The sequence below is a fragment of the Corvus cornix genome, chromosome 21 (genome assembly GCF_000738735.6).
Source record: "Corvus cornix cornix isolate S_Up_H32 chromosome 21, ASM73873v5, whole genome shotgun sequence".
NCBI classification, from domain to species: Eukaryota; Metazoa; Chordata; class Aves; order Passeriformes; family Corvidae; genus Corvus; species Corvus cornix.
Window position 1 is genome coordinate 1,982,943 of NC_046350.1, and position 25,816 is coordinate 2,008,758.

General features: G+C 44.1%; 1 protein-coding gene across 6 annotated transcripts in view; it reads left to right on the top strand.

The window, feature by feature from the left end:
• The window catches only part of VPS13D (vacuolar protein sorting 13 homolog D), a 97,053-nt gene extending 77,638 nt beyond the window's left edge, over positions 1-19,415 (top strand). For all 6 annotated transcript variants that reach the window (XM_039564112.1, XM_039564115.1, XM_039564113.1 and 3 more), the window contains 3 exons: positions 13,835-13,966; positions 17,509-17,749; positions 18,418-19,415. In XM_039564112.1, coding sequence (XP_039420046.1) covers positions 13,835-13,966; positions 17,509-17,749; positions 18,418-18,549 — 505 coding nt within the window. In that variant the 3' untranslated portion in view covers positions 18,550-19,415. The remainder of the gene's footprint in view (positions 1-13,834; positions 13,967-17,508; positions 17,750-18,417) is intronic.
• Positions 19,416-25,816: the final 6,401 nt, after the last annotated feature.

The following is a 25,816-nucleotide window of genomic DNA, read 5'->3' on the forward strand; positions in this document are numbered from 1 at the left end:
AGTCTTTTTTGTCTTGAAATGTGTTGATTTGTGTTGGAACTCCTGCAGCTGGCACACGCCATGTGTTGGGAACAGGGAGCCAGATCAGCATGGCTGAGGCGCAGGTGATGGGTTTAGACCTTAAGGGGGTAGTTTCAAAGGTGATTGGTTTAAAGTGCAAGAAAATATTTTTAAATCTGACTTTAGACTGGACTTTTTAAAGGCTAATCTTACAAACTTACTATCTAATCATAAAGCTGCCCTACTACTTCTAAATTTAATGCAGAAGAGAGCATAAAGCAGTTGGTGAAAGTGCAGTATACCTCTAATTTATAAACAGTTAATGTCTATGATTTGATACCTTTATTGAGTGGGTTTTATGTGTTCCAAGTACTCCAGTGTTACATACAACAGTTCTGATTATTTCCATATTTTTCATATACTGCCAAAAGTCTTTAAAGCCCAGTTCAAAACAGGAAAGCTGTTATGTCTCTGGATATGCTTGGAGAGCTCTCGCTTAGAAACATGTTTTACATCCTGGTACAGCACGAGTAAAGAACGTTTATATTTAGATGTGTGTCTAACCTAAGAATTAGTACAGGAAACTCTCTTTATGGCTTTCTTTCAGGCTTCTGCCAGGTCAGTGCAAGTTTAAGATTATTCTTGGACTGTTGCTGCAAGGGTTTGTGTTCTTTTTTGAGTCACAATGTGAAAATTAGAAGTAAGGAGATAACTCCATGACCTCCTCAATTCTGATGAATTCTGTCCATGAAGTAGACTGTTATTAGTAAAGAAAGTTTGAGATTGGAAAGCCATTAATGGTCACAGAAGATTGTTATGTAAATATTTTATTCTTTTAAATGTACTTCATGTGGAAAGCAGCAGCCTGTGCTAGTTGTTCCTTTGCTCATCACTTGGAGTTGTGCAATGAGGTTGCAAAGTTTGACACAATGTCAAAAGAAGGTGATTTAATTTGATTTTTTTTGCCTTTTTGCATGCATCTCTCTGTTAGCTGTGATTTGCCTTGTGAGGTCAAAAGTAGTGTGGTTGAGAGCATGAGTATCAGTGACACCAAGGAGAAGTAGGAAATACGTACATAATTGTATGGAGACCAACTCAGCCAATATATTGCCACGAGGTTCTCAGGTTTTACAGTATATATTGCTTGAACCTTTACACTTCTGTATGTGCCTCAGATTTGGTCCTGACCTTGGACTTGATCTAGCTCTGACTTTACAACTCTTTACAATAATGTCAGTCATGTATGGGCCATGATTCTGGTCAAGGGGATGTTGTTATTCTCCTGGTAAGCCCTTCCTGAGATTTTCCTAGAAGCCAGAGAAAAAAATGTATTTATCAGTCTAATCAATTAATTACTTCAGCAGTGTGATTTCCTTCACATCCTATTTTCTTTCTCCCAGTGGGATAACAGGTCTTCATGATAATCTGTTTTCTTTGAGCAGATTTGTCCTTGTTGCACAGCTGTAGTCATGGGCTTTTCCTCAGTGTCAGCTCAGCCTCCCATGCTCAGTTACTGTCCAACTGGATTTTGTGGTTTACATTCTTCTGTCATTAGCTGATATGCAGATTGTTCCCCTGCTTTTGTGGAGATGCTTTGAAATTCCCCATCTGCAGGTTCCCATCAGTGTGGTGTGAAAAGGGCCCGTCATTCCTCTGCTCTGGGACAAGCTGTGCTCTGCAAGCCACCCAGAATTGTCTTGGTTTTACTGCCATATCCCATTGCAAACTGATGCCCATTTTTCTGCTTGCTGTTTTGCCCCAAGAGGTTTTCTTTATGTTTTGTTTGATTTTACTGCTTTGCAGGTATCTTCTTGTCATTTCACATTTGTGTTCTGGGTTATTTTTCCCCAGAAATGCAATGTTGTAGGTTGAACCCCATTTAATTTCCTGTCATATTTCTGACCTCTTCAGGTCCTTCAGTACTTCAGTGTCCTCCCTGGGGTTTTAAGTGCTTCTTAATTTGTCCTCCAAATGTAGTTTTATATCACTAGATCCTTGTAGTTAAGCAAACCTGGGTTTGTGTCTACACATTTAGCAGCACCTCAGTAGATGCTTCTTTTTCTGTGACCAGTCTCACCTGCTCAGTATTCTTCTGTTAAGTTTTATTTTATCACTGGTAGCTTTCTGTAGTTCATTTGGAGATACTGGCACTGTTCTTGAAGTGTCTGCTCTTGTTTGTTGCATAAGTAAATGTGGATTTCCTTGTCGGAGAAGCAGTTCCCCAAATGCAGCCCTGTTTCTTTTCAGTGTGGCTGATTTAATCTCAAAACCTTAATTTCTTTCTGAAAATGCACCTCAGCTAATTTAGTTTCTAAACTAGAAAGATGCAGTAATCCATCATCTAAGACTTAAAATGATTTCTAAATAAATGAAGCTGCCTTTAGAATGAACAGAAAGTGGTTCTCTGTTCCTTTTTCTATTCAAGGAGTGCTTCTTTCATAAGACACTTCTGGCTTCTAGTTGGTTCTCTTTTCTATAGCTCTCTGTAAGAATGTGTTAGTTTTTTTTCTTGTTTCTACTCAGATCTCATTTTGCACAAGTCTTATGCTGTGCATCAAGAAACTAGTAGCGCTTTTTGTCAGTCAAGTAGTGATTATGTTTGCCTGGGAGTGGAATCTGTCAAGATTGCTTTGCATGCTCACTCTTCCTAAGGGGAAAATCAACTTCCCCTTAAAGCTTTTTGGAAGGAATTCAAGCAGCTGAGGCTTGTGATGACTGTTCTGGAGTGCCCAAAGTTAGGAGAACTGAGGATGGGGTGCGATGCCACCCCACATTTCCCTGCACTTCGGAAGCTCAACGTACTCATACAGTGGCTAATAAAACTTAGTATTTGAAGAAATAAAAATAAAATTTTCAAAGTTTTTTTCAAAATTTTTCAAAATTTTCTAAAAAAATTATAGAAATAAAGGAAAGTGAAGTCAAGCCTGAGTACCTCTGTGTGAGAATGAAATACAGGGAGGCAGCTTTTCTTTCCTTTTTTTTGTGTCCTCCACCAGCACTGACAGGCTGGGCATCTCACAGTTTGTTCCCTTTGCCCTCCCTCCTGGAACAAAGAGCTGAAGGATAATTTCTTGGGACTTACAGGCTCTGTTCTTCACAATAAAACAGGATTTGCTATGCATGGCTGAAGAAATGATGCATGTAGTTAGTTTTCATTGGGTTTCTTTTGTAATCCACAGGATACAGTAAAAGAAAGATGAAGTTTTAAAACATTGAGTTTGCTTAATCATATTTTATTACGCAGTCTGTAATCCTAGAGCCTCATGTATAAAAGTGTCACAGTTTCTAGAACAATACACTGTCCATTGTTTGTGCGCAGTAAAAGTCAGATGGTTTGGAGAACCCAAACTGCACTGACACATCCCTCTCCCTTTCCTTTTTAGAGGGTTGAGTGGGATTGGTGCCCAAACTCTTAACACATTTTTGTGCATTACTGCAGATACCCACTGTATGTCTGAATAATGTTTCCAGGAGGCTGTTCCTGGGGATCAGCACTACTAAATACCATTTATGTTTGGAATACTCAGTTGTCATTGTTCTCTTTTCTGAACTTGACTCAGTTTAACTATTTGGAAGGAAGTAAAACTCATGGTGTTTGAACCTAGAGAAGCAACATAACCCTACATTAATATTATATAGATGTGGTTCCTTTCATATCTGCCTATAGGAGTATTTTTATGTAATAGGAGGTTTTTGGAAAAAAATAAGCAATTATGGGCTTGCATTGGGCAATGTTTAATCATACAGGTCTCACACTTTACATATGTTACCTTGATTAGTCTCTGGGGCTTACGAGCTAGACTTAGAGTAGCAGCATCTGAGACAGGAAAACCCCCAAACAGCCCTGTTATCTGTTTGTAAAAAGACACTTTTTCAAGCTCAAGGGTTTAAGTTGCTGAGGCTGTTCAGCTCCCTCGCGTTGTACCTCTGGCGTTTCATGCACCCTACATTTAAGAAAGAAGCTGTAGATGGTTCCAACAAATTCCAACAAGGAGGGCTAAATCTTTAGTTAAGACTTGTGTAACTTTTACTGTTTAAGCCTTTTTGCTTTACCTTCAGAAAATGTATTAAACTGAACAAAAACCTGGCTTAAGAAAACTGTGCAGGCACTGGGTTCTCCAGTGGTGACATGTCCGTTGGCATTAAACAGGGAGGCTTTGTGAGAGACTGGCTGTCATTCTAAATCCCAGCATCTATTCTGTGAGTAAGAAGGATTTCCCACTAGAACATTAGTGTTTAACTTGATATTTGAGGGCAGAAAGATACCCTGGATGCTTTCAGACTCTGCTCAAGGGACAGAGGCACCGGAAGGGAATGTTGCAAGGGGAGGACAGATCATGAAAATGGAAAACATTGAAGTGAACAATGCTGAGGAGTTACCCAAGCATAAAATGTTAAATCGTCTTTTTCTTTAGATGTCCATTCATTAATAGCAATAAATAATTTCAAAAGGATGAATGAATGCAGAGTTCTTACTGTGGTGGCCTCCACACCCTCCAGATATGTTACAAGTAAGGGCAGGGGCCTTTCCATCCCTGGTGAAAGGTGCTGCATGCAGTGAGCCATGTCCAGCTCCTGTTAGACTTAAACCGTTGCCTGGGCTGGGTTGAATGCAGAAATCTGGGTTCAGATTCAGCTTGATGTTACTGTATGCAGTAACTGGTCTGGAAAAGGTGCACATTAGCGAGGGAAATGCATTGCTTGGTGTTAGTCTCGTCAGGTAGGAAAGGAGAGCTGGCTGAAAACAGACATCATGGGTACAGAACTTGCTCCCTTTCCAGTGCAACACTTCTGGAGGCCATGGGAAAGTTTCTTAGGACACACAGACATTTGCAGTAGGTGACTAATGTCTTCCAGTTCAGTTAAATCCAAGACACTCTAACGTTGGTCCGGTGTAGTCCATCAGAAATAGAAGCAATTATGAACTTCCTTCTGAAAAGAGCAGATAAATCCTTTGTTGGATACTTGAACTTCACATGACATGAAATATTTGCTTCACAAAGTGGAATTCTTATTCTGTGTGCCCACTTCACAGTATTTAGCTGTTAACTCAAAGGAATGCAGCTAGACAGGGAAAAAGTTTTATGTCTTCTGGAAATACTTGTATTTCTAGAGCCTGCATGTTCTAATTATCTTCTATTTCATCCAAAGCTTTAGGACACAAAGACCAAAAAGTAAAAGAAACACTTCTTCCTGTTTTGCATGTTTCCTGTTTTCAGGCATTCATGTGATTTTTTTAGATCACAGCATCTCTGCTAAAGGATGCTGCTGTTTCATGTATTCTGTGTAACACTTGCCTTGGGTGGAAACAATTCCAGAGAGCTGCAGATTTAATTAGTCTGCATTGCTGCCTCCTAGAATAGAATTGGAGAGTCTTTGGAAAAGAAAAAAAAATTATATTCATGCATGACCATCTGCAGAACCTACTAAAAAGTCATCGAAGACTGGGCCGTAAAGAGTTCGCAGTTCCAATTCACAAATCTGCCTGCTCAGAACGAGGTGGGATAAGTAGGGAGCGTCTGCCCACCAGGAAAGAACAAAGGCTTATTCAAGCCAGCCATATCTGCTGGAATGTACTGGGACAGCCCATCAGGCTGTGGCCAGTGTCGGGCTTGGGCTCTGGCACTGAGAAACATCTCATACATTCTGTGAGTTTTCATAATCTCTTCTAGCCCTTTTTCTAGGATTTTCAGTTCATAAAAATAGCAGGAAAGATGAAACTGGTGTAGTGCAATAGGAGTGTAGGGTTTGTTTATGTTCTTATTTCTAAGGCACAAGTGACAGGAGCTGCTCACCAGTGCAGTGACTGTGTGACCTGCTGGACAGAGACAGCTGTGCTGGGACCACAGGGGTGAAGTCTGGTACAGCAGGTCTGGAGTGGCTTCTTGGGAATGTCTTAATAATGATGAAGGTAGGGGTGGATATTTTTTGAATATCCATGCTGAAGAATGAGTCCACAGGCACCTTCTATTCTTACACAACACTGAGAGTCCTTGGGGTTTCCCATGTATGTATTTGCTTCTCTTGTGTGGATTTGGAATTGAGTCTTTCCATTTGCCTTTGCTCCTGGTGCTTTTGCTTTGAGATCACACTCAAGGTTTCTTACATCCTTAGTTTGTGATCTTGCCCTGGTTTCAGCTAGTATAGAGCTAATTTCTTCTCCGTAGGTGTTACAGTGCTGTCTTTTGGATTTGGAATGAGAATGGTGTCAGGAGTGGGATCAAGAAGTGCCCTTTATTTATGACAGGAACAAAGCTTTGAGTAGAGAGTGTCTGAGCTTACCCAGAGGTGCATTTTTTTCATCCTCAGACCAAGTATAAAGATGTAAGAAATGCCCATTTTAGACAAAATGAAAATCTTCTCTCTGTACTGTATTTCCAGTCATTTTTGTGTCTTATTAGAATTCCGTGCTACATCGTAAATACCGGGTTCTCTGAGGTTATTCCATGTGTTTAAAGTGGTGGAAATAGTAAACTGTGTGGCTGTGTGCACTGATGGGTTTTATTTTCAAACAAAGAGATACAGCATTGCTTTTAAACTAATACCACTTCTAAGCAGTGTTTTAAGCCAGCTTAGTCGAGGTTCATCTTTATGTAGCAATTGCAGGCTTGCCTGAAAGCAGGAGAGCTCGAGGTGCTGCTCAGGTGCAGCCGGGCTGTTTACCTGTTACTAGAGAGGCTTTCCCCTTTGTCATTAACTTGAGGTTTTGTGTTCACTCCCAGGCCGGAGCGGTAGATGGGAGCCCAGGGCCTGCTGGGATGGGGTTTTACACTTGTGCTGTCCTTTTGCCCTTCCCCTGAACTCTTTTCATTTCAGTCATGAGCAAACAGTCAGTGCCTGAACTAACAACCCCGCAATCCTCCAAAGCACGCTCCTTACAGTACCAAACAAAGGGAGGCCCGCGTGGGCCGGCCCAGGCCAAGGAATGCAGCTTCGGGGTTCTGCTCCATAAATTTAACCAGCACGACAAAAAGGAGATAATATGAGCCTTCGTGATGATCTGAAAGGGGGAGGTTTGTGTCCCATTGATTGCGGTCTGGCCCAGCGCCAGCCCCGAGCCTGACCGACAGTTGAACCATATCGTTAAGGCGTGTAATACAGCTCGAGTCTTGTACAGCAGCCAATGAGTACATATCCAGAGGGCAAAAGTTTATAAAGAGTCGAGGCTGTCCTGTTTAACCCTCTCACACTGCCTGTAATATACACTGCTGCCATTCACAAATAGGCACTTTGCTATTAAAATGTAAACCTTCGACTTTCTGTACTTGAAAAACATACATGTGTGTCTGATTTCTAATGTGCAGCAGATTTATAAAGTGATTGCGGAAAAATATGTAAGACTGATCTTTTTTTTTAACCAAAAAAAAAAATCCAACCCACTTTTTTTTCAGCACTGCTTCATCCATAGTTACTTTTTTGTTCAGATACGTCTTCTGGGTTGTTCTGCAAACTGTTTCATACAGATGGAGCTATTTATTGCCTTGATGTCACCTCATTTAGCACGTGGCTGGTATTTTTATAGATAATTTTTTCACCTAATGTTGCTGTTAACATGTGGAATGCTCTTTATCAGTTTTGTAAGTACAGCCAGTTGATCTGAATTGTTCTTGCAACTGTGAACTTTAAAAATCAAACAAACCTCATGAGTAGCTTTTTGTTGGGTGAGGTTTGTGCTGGAGCACTTTGCTGTACCTGTTGCAGCCCCAGTTGTAGTAACTGAGAAGTTTAAAAGGAGGGTTGGAAAGAGAAGAAACATCCAGTCGTTAGAGTTGATTGACACAGTCCTTCATGCACAGCCAGAGTCACTGTCCTGGTGCTGGGCAGGACCCCTGGTTTTTTTTTTTCCCCCAAAGCAGATTTGCTTTCCCAGAAAGGCAGGAATACAACATGGAAGCATTTCTGTTAGATTGAAGTATTTTATACTCAAAGTAAAGTCACTGTGTTTGCATTTGCTACAACTGGGTATTGCTTGACCAGCAATGATGGGACCATTATAAACGTGACTCCCTGTCCCTGACAGTGTCTAATGCCAGGTTGGACAGGGCTTGGAGCAACCTGGGATAGGAGAAGGTGTCCCTGCCCACGGCAGGGGGTAGAACGGGATGAGCTTTAAGGCCCCTTCCAGCCCAAACCAATCTGGAATTCCATGGGCACAGACATAAGAGCAATGCTCCATCTGCTATGGGCCCTGCCTGGCAGCAGACAGTATTTAATATTTTAAACCCACAGTACCCTGAGGCTGAGCAGTGTTATGGCCCTGGGCACTTTGGTTTCACTAAGGCATGTTCAGCTTCTGTTCTCAGACAGGTGTTTGCAGGAAATTCCTGCTAAGAACTATCTTTTACATCAAGTCAGAAGGCGAATGGGAGCATTTTTCAACACATTGGTTAGACAAGAAACTTTTTAAGATGACAGCTGCAGATATCCCTGTAATGAGTACAGTAAAAGTCAAGGAGAAACTGGAAACTAGGATGGCAGTGTTACGTTTTGTCAACTTCTTAAGCTTGATGTTGCCAAAGTGCTTGAGAAAATGCGGGTTTTGCTGCACAACTGTGACAGGCAGAGGTGGGGCAAGTGCCAGAGGTTGATACCCTGGGTGCAGCTGGTGTCAGTGCTTTGTCTACAGTGCAAGCTCAAACACCTTGTCCAAATGCTGGATTTGTAATATGTCATAATTAAGTTGTGTCTTAATTAATCTCTTCTCAATTCCTTTTGAACTTGGAGCCTGGTGAGGTTGTAAACCCAAGGAATAATTCTCAATTTTGTTTTGATCTGGTGTACAAAAGAAAAGGGAGGGGGGAGAAAAGCTCTATCTCAAGAAACTGGCAGGAACAACCTCCATGATAAACAGTTGTTCCTTGAGCATGCTGTACTCTCCTAAAGGCATGTCGGGTCAGCTAAAGGTCTGCAGCATCTGAGCTGGGAGATCCCTCCAAAGAGGAGGGATTTGACTGTAAGTGGGAGGTTTTAACCCTAGGCACCATTTATTTGCATGTTTCTGCCTGAAACTAGCATTTTGGGAACATGTTTAACAAGCACAATATATTCCATGCATTTGCTGGAATAAACGGTGCATATGAGCTTCCTCAGATCTGCAGTCAGCAGGGAGCTGTCTGGCTCATGATTTTACACATTCTTGCATCTAACTGAGACATTCTGATGCCAAATCCAGCACTCAACTGACTCCACCGTGTGTGCACTTTAACACACCTTAACAGCATCTGCGTTGGAACCAGCAAATAAATCCCATGGCTGTGCCAGATCTCGGATCAGGCAGTGACCTGCCTGTTGGGAACTGCACCCCAAGGTCCGGCACAGGGTGCACTGACCCCTTGAAACAGAGCACCAGTAGAATCACCAGGGAACAGGGAATCTAGATTGCCACGTTTGCCTGAAGTTAGGCCCAAGGCATTAAATTTCTCAGATGCTGAGAGCTGGCACATCAAAATTGTGCTATCTCTCCCCTTCTGCTCAGTAAATTCAGGGAATATTCTTGCTCATCACATGGGTTCAGCACATGAAACAAAGTTAAGTGCATCAGTGAGGAAAGAATTGTGGAAATAGTGGATCTTTAGTGCTGTGCAGAGGTGTGATGTGCACTACAGACCCCATCACAAGTGGCACATGTTTGTTTTCGTTTGTTATCCATGTGTTCCCAAGCTATGGCTGCAGCACTGAGAATTTGTCACTGTGATGGCTGAGTTTTCAACTCAATTTTTAAGGGCATACATTGTTCAGCATTTAATTGGTTCTGGCACTCCCAAGTGTTTTTTGCACAGTGTCCTCCCATCATGTCTGTGGCACAACCACCATCCTCATTCTGCATTTCATGGAAATCATGTGCGTGGGATGGTGATCCTCATGGAAGGCTGCAGGTGCAAGTCAGTCTGAAACTCAAGCAAGTGGATCAGGTATTTTAATTGTGTATTTTATGGTAGAAGATAAAGGTTATTCCTCCCTTAACTTATCAGATCATGTCACTTTTAATGTCTGAAATGCACTGAAGCCTCCTCAGACAAAGCACTCCCTGTATTTAGGAAGCAGACTTTTTCCAGAGCCAGTAATAGTTTCATTTTATTTTTTCTTGAAAATGCCAGCAGCTTTTGAATTGTGTCTTACATTACCTGCCATTTTCCTTTGTTTGAATTAAGGTTGTTTTATAATTATTTCAAGGGGATAAAAATCATTCCCAGGCTGAAAGTCAGTATGCCAAGCTACAGCCCAGAGCAGGCTTTAAACCTGAAAAAAAAATGAGTTTACAATGGAAACACTGAATTTTAGCTGTACCAGAACCAGCAAGTTACTGCTTAAGTGGGCTGGAATAATGAGGTGGTGACAGTTGCTGAAGTTTTGGCAGCAAGAACTGGGTGTGGCTGAAGAAACTGATTCCTTGAGAGTTTTGGGGGTAGCTCTGGGGCTGAAGGATCCCTTGGGAGGGAGCCCATGACCAGGAGCACCCCAAGGTGTGGCCATGGGGCTTGGCTGGCAGGCAGATGCTGCAGCAGGTCCAGTCTGTGAGGAGCCTGGTCCATTAAATACTGGTTCCAGGTGCCAGAATTCCATCTCCTTGCACTTAGAGCTGTTGTTTGTGCAAGACTTGGGGTGTCCATGCTCAGGTTGGGTTTTTGAACAGATCTGTGGTTGCCAGTGCTGTTCTCTTATCTAGATGAGAAATGCCCCAGATACAGATTTTAAATGAAATCCAGTGATTACTGTGTTGGTCATGGGGTTTTGTCCGTGTTGGTTTTTCTCAGAAGTCGCTACATTTCCTAAAGTTGTATTATTATGAATAATTATTCTGGGTGTGATACTCAGGAAACAGAAAGATGTAAATTTGTAAATAATTTCTAAATCATTTTAGAAGAGGGGTGGTTTCTTTTAACGGATCAATGTCTTTTGATATTCAGTGTTTTTGTCAAGGTACTCAGGATACACTTCAGGGAAATTTCTGAGGTCCAAGAGGCCCTCAAAGATGAGCAACAGTTGTTGTTCTCAAAGCCACTGTGTGTTTATGCACCTCTGCAGGAATCACATCTACAGACCTGATGGTGGGAACCTGATGGGGTAGGTACCTGATAGGGGCGAACATGGAGTGAAGGAACAAGGACAGGTGATTCTGGAAAATGTGGTGTTTCTTGGAGAGTTTTCTCAACCTAAGTTGGTCAGTAATTATCCCCACTAATACCTGACCGCTTTCTTCATCAGGTTGGTGATGTGTTTGATTACAAAACTTCTGGCTTAAAACTGGCCACCTGAATCCCAAGGATTCTGTGAACTGCTCAGCAAATGCCAGCCAACCAGTCAATGCCAGGCACTGGTTCCAGTGAGCAGAGTCAGCTGGGGTGAGAGCTCCGGTGCTCAGCTTGGAGCAGGACAGGGCTGCAGTGTTCATCTCAACCTCCCAACACCCTCTCCCAGCCCTTTGTGCCTCCATCCAGCAGCACCATTCCCTGCTGTGCCGGGCAGACGTGAGGGCATTCCTGTCTTGTATTGCCTTTGTGTGCTTATTAAAAAGGAATCAGCAGATCTGCTGAGTGCCTGGGTAATGGAACCCAGATGTGGGCACTGCCGTCCGCTCCGCTTGACAAATCTGCAGCTTTTGGGATTTCACCAGGGTTGCTTATTATTTACAGACTGTAACTTGAGACAGTAGAACAAATTTTTAGATTAAAAAAAATCAAATGGTGTGGAATGTTTTTAGCTGTGCAGACCAAACACAGCAGTTTGCCAAGGGGGTGATGGACTAAATCAATGCAGTTTAGGTCCAGCACCAGTGGCATTGGGTTGGAGAACTGCTGGCCTTACCAACAAAAAGGGAATGATCTGTTATCACCAGGATCAGTGTCTGAGCGTGGAAGGCAGGGTGAACACTGAACTTGTACTCTACGGTGCTTCTTCATTTAAAAACAAAACCAAAACATAAAACCTTGGCTCAGAAATTGCCAAACCTTCAGAAATCCATTTGGTATCCTGTGCCTTTTTAGCAGTCGTACTTCCTCTCTGACCTGCTTTGAGCCAGACGTTAGAAACCAGTGTTCCCTGTAGTTACAGAGTCTATGGGATTAAAAGGCCCTGTTCTATCCCCATTTTTAGGGTAGTCTTGCTTGCAGTGCTTCAGATCCCTCTTCTCAAGGTACTACAGAATATTAGAGAGGCTGGCACAGGGGAGTGTTTGTCTGAAGGATGGTTCATGTAAAACCCACTGCACAGTGCAGCTGCTCTGTCCCAGTTATCCAGCCTTCCTGAATGCAGAATGGAAAGTGTCTCAGCAAAACATTATTGATTGGCCACTGTTAACTAAAACCCTCCTTAGGCTGCAGACAGTCGCTCTTTGAACTTGTCAAGAGGTGGCATAGAGAGGTTTTAACAGTCAACAGGGGCTTCTTAGATTAGTGATCTTTTGCTATTTTCCTGCTTTTGGAAGTTAGTAAGTAGGACAAGCAGCAAGATGTGAATTATACTGGTTGGAATTCTTTAATCTCTTTGGAACTTTGTTTTAATATTTTGCATTCACAGAGGCAAACACTTTTTTTTACTGCTTTATAAGAGTCTAATAGGTAAAAACAGGCACATGTTTGTTCACCTCTTGTGTAGGTTCAGAAAGACAAGAATGCTGTATCTGGTGCAGGTGAATCTTGCTTATATCCAAGGAATTTAAGGGGCAGGAGAGAAGACTTGCTTCAGATCCAAAGTACTTTAATAGCACAGCTCTAACCACTGCATTCAGGGTTGCCAAAAACTTGAAGGAAAACAAATTTTAAAAGGGTGCTCAGGCTTCAGGTGTGAGACAGGAGTGCTGAGGGGGGGAAAGGTGACAAGGAAGTGAGGGTCCAGAGAAAACATCTGCAGATCATGGAGCCCAGAAGGTGAGTGCTCTCTCCTGGTGGTGGGCAGCTTCAAAAGCAAAGGTAATGCTCTGTGGGACCTTCTTCCTGTCCCTGGAGGCTGGAGTTCCTTGTGCAGGGTTTTTAAAAAGAGTCAGGATGGGAAGGGAGAGCACTAATCCAAAATGGTGCATTTGGCCGGGAAATTTGTAACAGCAATAGCCTGGAAGAGCTGTGAAATATCATGGAGCAGCCCCAGAGCGATGCTGCTCGGAAGGGACAGGGAATGAAGCAGGGTTCCGGAGCCTGTAACACAATTCTTCAGGGGTGGGGCGTTCCAGGAGCTTGAAGGAATTCAGAGTATTATTTTTTGACAAAATACTGCTAAGGAAGGAACCGAGCCTGCAGTTCTGCAATGCTGTGGCCAGTATCAACCTCTGATGGCTGTCAGCCCGCACATGTGTATCTTTATTATTGTCATTTTTAATAAACATACAGAAGGGTAAAGTATGTTAAACCCTGCTGTGGGGACCCTAATTAATGGGGATTTTTCTTCTGTCTTAATTTAACTGTATGTTCCTATTTCCATAACCATAGAGTTTGCAGTCTCCTGGCGCTGTCCATTGGTGCACTTTTACTTTCTCTAGAGCAGTGAGGAAAAATCTGTCAAATCAGTAAAACTCCTGATAAATACATCCTCAGATCTTCAGAGAGTATACTCTGCTCAGGTTACTTCTTCCTACTAATTTAACTACTTGCCCCTTCCTTGTAGACAAAATCCTTCTATTTTTATTATTGTATGGTTGTGTGTCTCATAGAAATGTATGAGTAGACACCGTATCTTCCAGAGCCAAGTCTTGCAGGATCTACATGCCATGTGGGTGAAGATCTGGGATTTTTGAAGGCTTTGTCACACCTCATATTTCAAAATGACTAGAACTCTGTGTGCAGACAGGTGTCAGTGGAAGAAAAGGCTGCACCAGGTGATCTCTGTGTGTCTCTTGCTGCAGGACCCAGGCAGAGCGAGTGCGGAAGCCCCGGTGTTGCAGGGGACCCCAGGGGCTCCTGCCCCGCTACCTGGAGAGCCAAGCAGAGGGACAGGAGCAGCTCTTCAAACTGACAGACAACATCCAGGATGAGTTGTGAGTACATAGCCACTTACACAGAGTACTTCTGTTCTGTTTGCTGCCATCATGTCTTCACATCTAAAACTGCTTCGCACACAGACACATACTCAGTTCTGGGCCCTCACCACAACAAAGACATTGAGGGGCTGGAGCGTGTCCAGGGAAGGGAACAGAGCTGGGTCTGGAACACCAGGAGTGTCTGAGGGAGCTGGGGGGGCTCAGCCTGGAGAAGAGGAGGCTCATGGGGGACCTTCTGGCTCTCCACAACTCCCTGGCAGGAGGGGGAAGCCAGTCAGGCTCTTCTGTCACAGAACAGGTGACAGGAACAAGGGACAGGATGAGAGGAAACGGCCTGAAGTCGCACCAGGGGAGTTTTAGGTTGGATATTGGGGTAAATTTATTCATGGAAAGTCATGAAGCTGTGGCACAGCTGCCCAGGGCAGTAGTGCAGTCACCATTCCTGGAGGGATTTAAAAGCCATGTGGATGTGGCACTCGGGGACATGGGTTAGTGGTGGCCTGGGCAGTGCTGGAGGAACAGTTGGATTTGATGGTCTCAGAGGGCTTTTCCAACCCCAATTATTCTGTGATTCTACAGGGGATGTCAGTTTGTTGGATTGGGGTCTAAAGGCAGAATTCATCACTTGCCCGATCTCCACCACAGTTACTGATCACCTGTGTCAGGGGAAGGTGTCAGATGCTCTGTCTGTCACCCATCAGAGCATCTGCCAAGGCAAAGGGTCGGAACTGCTGATGGTGGACCTGGCAGAGGGAGGTGCAGGTTCAGCAGGGTCACTTGGTGTCACCAGTGCCACTTCAGGTTCTGCCTGAGGAAGAGTTTGCAATCTGGCACTTATTGTGGCCCTGTGAGTTCACACTTGGGGTATCCCGTTTCCATCTCCTTTCAGGATCTTTGTGCCTATTCAGTCTGGCTCTTAGGCAGGGAGACTGGAAAGAGCAATTTGTGACCAAAAAAAATCACCAGTGTAGCCCATAGCAGAGCAGTGGCCTTTGTCATCAAGTCACGCAGTTCATTCACTGTGACTCTCACCATTAGGAACACCATTCAACAGGAACACAGTGTTTCTTGTCATGGAAAATAAGTACAAAATTATGCCTCTGACTTTTATCCTAGGATCATAATCAGAAACACATTTAAAGACCTGATTATTTGCATATTTTTCTTCAGAGTTAAATCCATAAAAGGGGGTTTAATACCTTGCTCTACTGTTCTAACTAAATGTTTCCACATTTTTTTCCAGTTAGGCTTGCTGTTTCACTTCTGGAAAATATAGTGTAATTACTTCCTGATGTTGTTAAAAACTCCACAAATTCTCCAGAGATCTGGTTGCTTCTACTTTGTTCTACTGGATCATGTTTCATTTAATTTTTCATTTTATTAATTTGAGATAATAGTGTAGCTGTATGGGTTTAAAAAAAAAAAAGTTGTATCTTGCAGTAGTATCTGAAAAGGTTAAAAATACCTGTTTTAAGAACTAGACACTGAGAAGAAAGTAACAGTTGGCAAGAGCAAAGGTAATGATGCATGACTCAGACTTAGAACAAAATGTAGAGCCTGAACTACAAATTAGCTAATGTTTCTGGGCTTCTCTGTTAACTCACTGACCTCTGTTTCCATTCCTCAGAATATATACCACCAGTGAAAGTCTTGTAAGGAGAAGTACATGCATCATGTGGTGTTCTTACAGAGCAAATGCAACCCATGGTCAGTGCCCAGGTGCTGCCCCTGGACTTGAGAGCAGCTGTCAGTGCCCCGTTTCTCCCTGTGGTGTGCTCAGTGGCATTGTGACCCTGTTGGATTCGGGGCCTCCCTCAAACACTTGTGTTTGATGTGCCTGTCCAGGGCATCAAGCTGTTCCTCTGCAGCTGTACTGCTGCTCTGGGTTTAAATTAAGTTTTCTGTGACACTTCATAAAAAATGTCACTCTCCATCCTATTTAGCTAATTTCAAAGGCAGAACCTTGCCCCGAAGCGTTTGAACTCCGATGGAAAACTGCGGGGCAGCTGCTGGTTTCCGGAACTCTGTTAATGTTGTCTTTCACCTGGGTTCCTCTAAGCTGAAATCCACTTTTCTCCCAGTTTGTTTTACTTAAAGGAACACAGTTCATTTATCCCATCCTGGAGCTTCATCCAAGGGTAGAGCTGGGCAAAGCACATTGCAGGCCCTTTTCAATGAGGCTGGTTGTGCCCTTCTCAGCACTGACATTACAGTGTGGGCTGGAGTTGGTGTGTGCACCTTTCCCAGTGTGAGGGGAGCGAGGGCAGGGACACAGCACAGAGGGAAAGGTAATTTCAGTGCAGAGCAGTGTCTTTGAGAGGACTGGGAATACAGAATTACTGGAGTTATCCTTTTATACCACAAAAAGAAACCATGGCCTGACCTCTTGCCATATTTTTGGCTATTAACATACCTTTTATAGCTCTGGGTTTATTTGGCTACAGCTTGAAGCAGTTTGTGCACAGTGTTATTTAACTGGTAGAGCCAAGGGTGGGTTTGGAGATGGGGAACTTTTCTGTTTACCAGAACAATCAAGTAGTGACAAAGGTCACTGATTTCTAAGCCAGTGGAGGATTCTGCAGGATGTGAGGGCAGCAGGCAGGTTTGTATGAGCAGTGGCTCAGAGGGCAGCAATTGGGAAGCTGCCTGACAGTAGGAGAATCCTCCTTTACAGATGCATGTCAACCCTGGGGGCTGTTGGCAGAACTTTATTACTCTATTTAGCACTACTCTATTACTCTACTCAGCTATGATTTCACATTCAAGTTGCTGATTTTTTCAGCATTTAAAAAGCCCCACTAATGAGGCTCATTTCAGTAGTAAATCAGAAGTGGGGGAGAAGCATTTGTGTGTTCAACTTCCACTTCACTTTTGCACCTAACAGTTATTCTTTTACACACCAGCCTTTTCAGCCATCATAACTCTCAATATTCCTAACTCACTCTTCTCTCCCTCTTCCTATTCATCACTCAGTCTAATCTCCCTGGGGAAACCTGCTTGCTGCTTAACCTCTCACCCCATGTTAAACAGCTAATTTCTCTTTTCTGTTACTGATCCTGGCAGCAGGTTCAACTTGGTTTTGGTTTTGAAGGCAGGGAGGTGTGGGGAGGAGGGAAGCACAGGAGAGTTACAGGATAATGCTCTTGTCATAAATGTCTGCAAACCTTTCACGTGCCAGCTCCAGAACTGAAGTTAGTTGCAATTAAACTTCAGCATTAGGACTTGCAGTCCTCCAGAGCAAGGAAATTACTGTTCCTAAGCCTTGTCAAAGGACACTTTTATGTGTCCCTGTAATGCCCACAGCTGGTGGCCAGGCAGGCAGCACTAATATTTGATTTACAGCATGATCTTTTTATAACTAGGTGAGAGTGTCCTTTATCAGCTCCATTTCTAAACGGTTTAAATTAAATACAGATGAATTGTACATGTTGCACTACTGCATTTTCTGACGGACTTCTGAAGGTCACAGAACAGGTGAAGACAATGCTTAATTTGCTATTTTCAGCTTTAAGCTAATGATGTTTTCTCCTTTGTTGCAGTTTCATCGCCGTGGAGAACATTGACAGCTACTGTGTGCTCATCTCCTCCAAGGCCGTGTATTTCCTGAAGAGCGGAGACTGCACGGACAGAGATTCCATATTCCTGGAGGTCAGGTATGATGACCTGTACCACTGCCTGGTGTCCAAGGACCACGGGAATGTGTACATCCAGCTCACCAAGAAGGCTGTGAACACGAGCAGCGGTGTGGCCATGCCAGGCCCCTCCCAACAGCGGCCCATGGTGAGGAGCTGGCACCCCTTTCTCCTTGTGCTCCCCTTGTGACCAAAGTGTTTCAGTCACAGGCTTTGTTCTGTCAGCACTGAAAACAGCTGCTGCCCAGGTTTCAGTGACTGTAGAAGTGGCTCCCTAAACTCCTGAGAAAGCTGAAGAAAGGAAAACTCTAAAATATTTCTGCAGGCAGGAAAGTAACAGGAAGAAACTTGTATTTACCTGTGAAAGGCTTTTAACTTTACCACATAAATGGAACTTGGGTACTTTGCTGTCTGTTTAATCTTCTCCTACGTGTAGTATTTTTTTACTGTGAGATCTCTAACGATGGAACCAGTGTTTATGTTTTGTGCCATTACAGTAGTTGCTTGGGGGCTGTCCTACAGGCCCAGTTACAAGCTCACCCCTGACCCAAGTCAGTTCACATTCCAAACAGACCAGCAAGATAAAAGGTGGGAGGGGAGGCAAAGGAAATAACCTCAGATAGGGCACAGTGTTCCTGCTCTCACCCTTGAATATGTGTGCACCTGGTGCTCCCTCTCTCTTCTTCCTTACTCCAGCCTCAGTGCTGAGAAGGAAACTCCACTGAAACCTTTCTGTCCCTTACTTCAAGTCTAAAATCTATTCTGTTTTAGCTGACAGCAGGAGCACATTAAGAAAAATTCCCTTTCTTTCTGCAGGTGAAAGTGAAATCGGAAGCTCTGGCAGTAAAGCTGTCCCAAGAAATCAACTATGCAAAGAGCCTGTATTATGAGCAGCAGCTGATGCTGAGACTCAGTGAAAATCAAGAACAACTCGAGCTGGACTCTTGAAAATCCACTTCCTCACTGCCACAAAGAGCTGCAAGTACCAGGCTGGAGCTAGAATTGTATGACTAGAGAAGGAGAAAACATAATTTTAGTATTTAGAGAAAACAAAAGAGGTGGCTTTTCTTTTTTATGCACCAGTTGTATAACAGAGGTGTAGCTGACACAGCTTTGGGTCTGGGAGAAGCCCTGTATTTTGCTAACATGTATATATGTACACGTGTCCATGTAAATACGACCGGCAGCAGGTGTTGGTATAAATATGAGTCTGTTTACTGTGTAAAGAAATTAAAGGAGCTCTACTGAGTCATACTGCACTACCTGACACAAGCCCTTCTCTCTCTCTGTCTTTTTCTTTTCCTTGAGAAAACTGATTATCCCAGTGCAGGAATGTAGATAAACCTTTAAAAAATAAAATGATGAATTAATTTTAGCTGTTGAAGCACAGGTGTCCCATGGTTTGGAGCTTTAACACCATGATTAGGGTGCATTAACACTGTGATTAGGGGGCATTGGTTGGGTTGTTTGGTGGGCTTTTTGTTGTTTCTTCTCTTAAGTCACTAATATAGGTAAATACAGGAGACCTTGCACTGAAATGTCAGCCTCTTTTTTAACAAAAAATTGCATTTTGGTAAATAATACAGGGAGGATTCAGTTTTACATTCACAGTCTGCATCTCAAGGCCCCTATTTCTGACTTGGTTTTGAAGTAGTTGAAGTGAGCAGCCTTGGAAATTGAATCTTTAACTTCAGATTTTTCCTTCCCTCAGGTGGAGGAAGGGTGAGGGGAGAGGAGATCACCAGCTTGTTGGGCTTATCAACATCTTCAGAAGTAAACTTCTAAATAATAAAAATAACAAGTTGGTATTTTTTTCCGGTGTTGTACATCACATCAGTATTTGTCTCATTAACTGTAACCACACTGAAGAGGGAGGAATGAGTGCTCTTCAGCATGTTAACCCACAGGAACTGGAACCCTCAGTGTCACATTTACTTCCTGGAGGTGCCAGGCTTGGGTATGAGCACACAACTCTCCTGTAACTGCCGAGTAACCTAAATTTTAAAGTGTTATTTTGTAAACCTTTTGACTCAGTGTAAGTAGAGCTTTAAAAGGTAAAGTAATTTGAAGGTAAAGTCCTTTCATGAAGACACATGGGGATATTTTGGTGCTGAAGGTTAGAATGAAACCAGTTCTGAGCTCTTGTAAAATACTTGGCTGCTGAAAGTGGGGAGGGAAAACAGGAGTAGTTCACTGCTGTGTTGAGCATTTCCAGGGATGGATGGAGTACTTGGGGTCTGTAACCATCCATAAGGACATGATGTACAAACACCAGAGCAGTCATTGAACAGTTGCACTCTTGGCCGTGAACTCAGAGAGCTATTTGTGTGAAAAAACCTGTCCAGCTTCAAGGTGCAATAAAGAGTAGATGAAATAACACCTCAGCAGGGGCAGGAAGGAAGAACTGTCTCTAACTGGTAAAGAGACTCAACACAGCATGGAAATGACACATGAGGAAATGACACCTGTCCGTATCTTCCTTCTCTACTCTCCTTCCCTTTCCTTGCCTGTTTTCCCAGTCCTCTCGTCCCCTTTACTGACCTGTCACATCCTGTCCTGTCCTCCCTTTTCTCCATCCTTTCCACCTTTCCTCTTCTTTGCTGTCCTTCTCCCCCTTTTCCTGCCCTCCCCTTTTCTCCCCTTTAATGCCCTGCCCTCTCCTCCTGTCCTCTCCTCCCTTGCCCTTTTCCCTGGCCCATAGTTTCACTCCAGTGCTCCTGCAAAGGTGAACAAATCCAGGGGCTGTGTCCACACTGTCCCTGCTGGGAACACCCCCACCCGACCCCACTAACTGACCCTGTCACCAAGTCTGACTCAGGACACAGGCATAACTTTTCTGCCCACTCCTGAGACAGGGACTGTCCTCACTATCTCAAGACATGAAAGTAACTGGAAAAAAGATACTTTCAGGCTCTGAAACCAGGGATGAAGTTCTGGGTGTCCTTCTGCATCTGTGGCATGTTCACAGGGAAAACCCCTTTTCCTTGCTCTCATTGCTGGATCATCAGTGATCCTGTTCCCAACAGCTCCTACAGCTTGAGGGGTTCCTGCAGTGATGGGAACACGGAGCAAATGTGAACAACACCCTTCCCTCCCCTCTGCTCTTGACAGTCCAAATAACTCAGTGTGATGAGCCATCTGAGCAGCTCCAGTCCCAAAGGCTGTTTTCCAAAGCAGTGCAGTGTTTACATTTTTGTGGGGAGAAGCTAAGTGACTAAATGGGCCCCATCTCAAACCAGAGCAATAATCAGCCATTTCCCAGTGACAGGGACCTTTTGATCTCTTCACTATCTCATTTCCTAGACTGCGTGATGCTTTTCAACATTTATCTATTTTCTCTTCAATAAAATACTTCATAACATCTTAGCCCAACTATATATTTTTTTTAACTTCCTTTTCTCTCTAAAGCAGAGTTTAGTCCGAACCTGCTTCCTCCAGGGCACAACCCACTGGGCTGACAAATCCTCTCAGCCCTTGCTCTGTTTTTCTTCTCAGAGGAACCTGCTTCTCACAATGACTTCACCTCTGGTACCTCACACTGAAAAAGCAGGTTTCAGTGAATATACTCTCTTTAGATTACAGGTTGCTGCACAGATATTTTTAAAAATCCCAACAAAGCAAAATTAAAGCACATTTTAATTAAGAGCTGCTCAAACTCCACTTATACAAGTTTTCTTCTGACAGTAACACTGTGCATGTGTATGCTTCTGTACTCCTTCTAATATATACACCCACCCCCAAATGTAGATACACTTCAAAATTCTCTTGAAAAGCAAAGGCTCTGTTCCAAACTCCTCTATTCCACCTTCCTAAAGGCAGGGTTGTTGCAAAGAAAGAACAATCATATTTTTCAGAAAATAAATACAATAAAATAAAATAAAATAGAAAATATAAAACAAACAATAGTTAAAATAAAATAAAATAATAAAATGTGCCCAGAGCTTCAGATTCCAGTCCAGATTGCTGCAGCATTCCAGCTTGACAGCTCACTCTTACTCCATGTTATGATGCTTAATTTTATCAAATGCAGCGCTGGGACAAAGCGCTTCTAACTCCCCCTATGTTACAGGTTTGACTTTCTTGCAGCCCATTTCTAACAGCTGCTGGTGGCCTCCCAAATGGTCTGACAGCTTTGACAGAGGGCTCCGGGCAGCACAAACCCACCTGCCTTCCCCTGCCAGAACAATCCCTGGCCGAGAAAATGTTTTGTTAACAGGACTGGGAGCAGTTTGACCTAACCATGGAGTTTCCATGGTTCTCCAGCAGCAGATTTTCTGGAGTGGGAGAATGTGAGGCAAACCCAGCCCCAGCTGGGTCTTTGACCAGCCCTGCTTGTGCCTTGGTGCAGGAGAGGGCAGAATCTGACAAGGATTCCTGCCAGAAAGAAAAGGTTACTCATTAACCACTGACAAACACTGGGGGGAAAAACAGTCATATTGTTTTGCTCAGTAGAACTACTGCACATCTTGGCCAGAAATACAAATGCTGTGGGTACAAACTGCAGTTCCATTAGAGAGGTCAGCTCTGCTCAGGGCCTGGGGACACTCATGATGAGCAGAGCATCAGAATCCCAGAATCCCAGAATCCCAGATTGGTTTGAGCTGGAAAGGACCTTAAAAGACCATCCCATCCTCCCCTGCCATGGGCAGGGCCACCTTCCACTATCCCAGGTTGCTCCAAGCCCCGTTCAGCCTGGCCTTGGACACTGCCAGGGATCCAGGGGCAGCCACAGCTGCTCTGGGCACCCTGTGCCAGGGCCTCCCCACCCTGTGCCAGTAATACATAATTTATACATAACACAGTGTTACACAGTGTTGGTGTGTGGGGGGGTTTTTGGGTTTTCTTCCCTTTAGCTGACACTCCACTGCCCGACACTGTGCCCTCCACAAAGTGTGGGTAAGAGCAACCCTGTATCTCAGGCCTGCTCTGGGCTGACTCAAAAGCTTTGAAAGGCCACGGGCCAAGTAAACAGCTTCCATGTGCATTTCCATTTTGGATAAATGGCTGGGTCACCCAAAGGACAAGGGCTGTGGACGGGAGCTGCAGAACAATGGGTTCTGAAAATGCCAGCAAAAAAAGTCCCCTGCATGCTGCAGCTGTAGAGGAATTCTAACAAATAAAGGAGAAATCCATCATACCATCTATCCCTCAGCCCTCCAGACACTGCAAAAGCAAATATTTGCTCTGCTCTGGGAGGGTGACTCACCATTCCTAAGGACTGTTGCTCCAAGGCCTTTGGCAAACAATCGACATCCAGCCGTACAAACCACTGGGTATCAAAGTAATGATGTAGCAAAAACCTGTGCCTGCATGCAGGTTTAATGGGAGGAAAAAAATAAAATAATTTTTACAAGTAACCCACCATTTGCATGACAAGACTCTCCCCCAGCCTTCTTTTGGCAAGGCCAGGCCCTTTCAGCAGCTCCAGCAGCAGGAGCATCACCTCTGTCTTCCCTCTGCCAATGGGCAATTCTAGGCCCTTCCATTAATCCTTTTTCAGGATTTCTTTGAATCTCAAAGCATGGAGGAAAAAGTATTTGAGGTAAACATCCCAGAAATGTGAAGATTCTATTCAGCACTACCTTCTATGCCAGAACACATCTTAATTTCTGGTGTAATATCTTAATTTCTGGTGTAATAGCAGTTACATGATCATTCAAAGGATTATCCAGAGACAGCATCCTTAGGCCCCCAGTTCAGACATGCAAATGTTCTAGGATTTTGTGTATAAATGGGTACAATCATTATTTCTGACCTGGCTCAGTACAAAGCTGACTCCAATCATGCTACTTATAGTCATAAAATTGTTTGGCTTGGATGTTTCATGGATGGGGCATCTACCACTGCTCTGGGCAACCTGTGACTGTCCCTCACCTTCGCTGTAAAATTTTCTTCCTTATATGGTCTGAGTTTACTCTCCTTTACGTTAAAACCATTTCCCCTTCTCCTATGGCTGCAGACCCTGTTAAAAAGTATGTCCTCATCTTTCTAGTAAGGCCTTTTGAAATACTGGAAGGGCTCTATGGTTTCCCTGGAGCCTTCTCTATTCCAGGCGGGTAACCCCCAGCTCTCCCAGCCTGGCTCCAGAGGGGTTCCAGCCTTTGGAGCATCTCTGTGGCCTCCTCTGGACCTGCTCCATGTCTTTCCTGTGCTGAGGGCTCCAGACCTGGATACATTTCCTTCCTCCCTGTATTGGGTGCCTCTAATCTGTACCAGCCTCAGTAGACAATAAGATGTCACCTTCACATGGGACCACCTTGTTTTTGTGGCAGGAGGTTCCATTCTCACAGTCGTCATTCTTTGGTGTTACTGTTCATACATTTTGCTTCACTAACTCTAATCCCAACTGATCCTGCTGACCCTCTCCATTAAAAATTTACTTTAAACCAGACCAATCTACCTGGAGAAATTCTGTGCTGTTGACAAAACCTTGTGAGCAAAAATAAACAGCAGCCAAGGTCATAATCACACTGAGAGCACACCAGAGCTCTCATTTATAAGAGGTTTATAAGCATTTATCTCATTTATAAGCAAGTTTAAGAGCCAACTCGCCCACTTTCAGCTTCCTGATTTCAAACACTAAAAATCCACATTACACGTACAACTTCACTCACCTTTCTTCCCACAGACACCTTTTTGCCTCTCCTTTGAGCACACACCAGAGGGAAATCAACATGCAGAAGAATATGTATTTATACCTCATCCAGAACACATCTCAGGCCATCCAGGAATTCCCATGCAGTGCTGGGAACTGTCCCAATCTCAAAGACCAGCACCCATTGTCAAAGCAGAGCTCAGGGGTACAGTGACAGCTCAGCACTGCTTGTGTGCCTCAGCCTTATGTCTGCATTCACTCCAAGATTATCCAGTGTCAATTTGCTGTGGGTTCCAGTGGAAATAATCTCCCCACAAAGGACAGGAATCCAAATCCACACTTCGGACAGATCAACCAGCTGCTGAGGCTCCCAGGAGGGTGGCAGTGCTGTGGCAGAGAGCAGGTTTCACTGCACCTTTGCACACACAAATACTGAACTAGGCGCCACTTCTGACAGAAAACCCATCACTGAGTGACCACGGACACAGTCCCAGGGCCTGTGCACCCACAAAAAGCACATCCACACCTTTCCAGAGTGCACCCAGCAAGTACCTTCCCTGTGCTTACAGCCAGCCATGGGGGACAGGTTTCCACCACATGACACCGGAGGAGCCTCAGAACTCCAAGACGAGCAGGGAGCATTTCTGGAGGCCTGGCTTCTGTTCAGAACAGAAATGTTTCCCTTGGCTTGTGCAAGTTGCTGGGACTGAGCATAGTGCGAGGCTGGAGGAGCCAGTTTTCCATTCCCCCTTCCATTACTCTTTTTGATTGGCACTTTAATGAGGGCGCCGGGGGTCGACCCCCTGCCAGGGGGCCGGTTCATGCCCCGTTTATCTCACAGTCCATGTAAGACTAAAATAACACGCCAGGCTGAGTTTCACTGGCTTGTGATCCCACAGCCCACCGTGATGGATTGAGTGACTGCAGCAAGTTGGCAGCTAAAGTGTGTTGTAACAGTATCTTTCTGTCAGCGCAACACAATGGATTTGCTGATTCCTGGGCTTTTCCCAGTGTTCGCCGTTACCATCGGCCCACGAGTTTCTAAAGTTCATTTTCCAGGGGGCTGCAAAGTGATAATAAATAACACAGCAAAGTTACTCCAAGCTTTTCTTCCCCTCAACTGCCCTACTGCTGACGCAGGAGGGGCTGCGGTGCCAACTTTACTGCACGCACAAGAACAGCCATAAATCCACTCGCTCTTCCAGAAAGGAGGAAAGAGGCAGCTCTGTTGCTCTTTTGTGGGAGCTCAGTCTGCTGGGCCAACACAGGGCTCCTCCCCCCGAAGGGAACAGCGGTACAGCCCAGCCGCAGGGGTGGCTACACCAAGTCCTCTCCAGAAGAAAACTCTCTGGGGGCTGAACTTCACAGGCTGCAGAATCAGGACCAACAAGGCACAGGCCTTAAAATCATTTTACTTATTTGCACCAAAATAACCCGTAAGTTCACTAGAATATCCAGGAATCCTGTGTGAGGCTGGGATTTCATGTTAGATACCTTTCTTTAATATTCTAAACATTCAATATGCTCGTATCTCCTCTATTGGAAAACCTCAAACAAAAGGGGTTTTTCCTTTAAAAAACTGGAGTCTAGGAAATGAACCGAAGTTTTTTTAGTCATCCA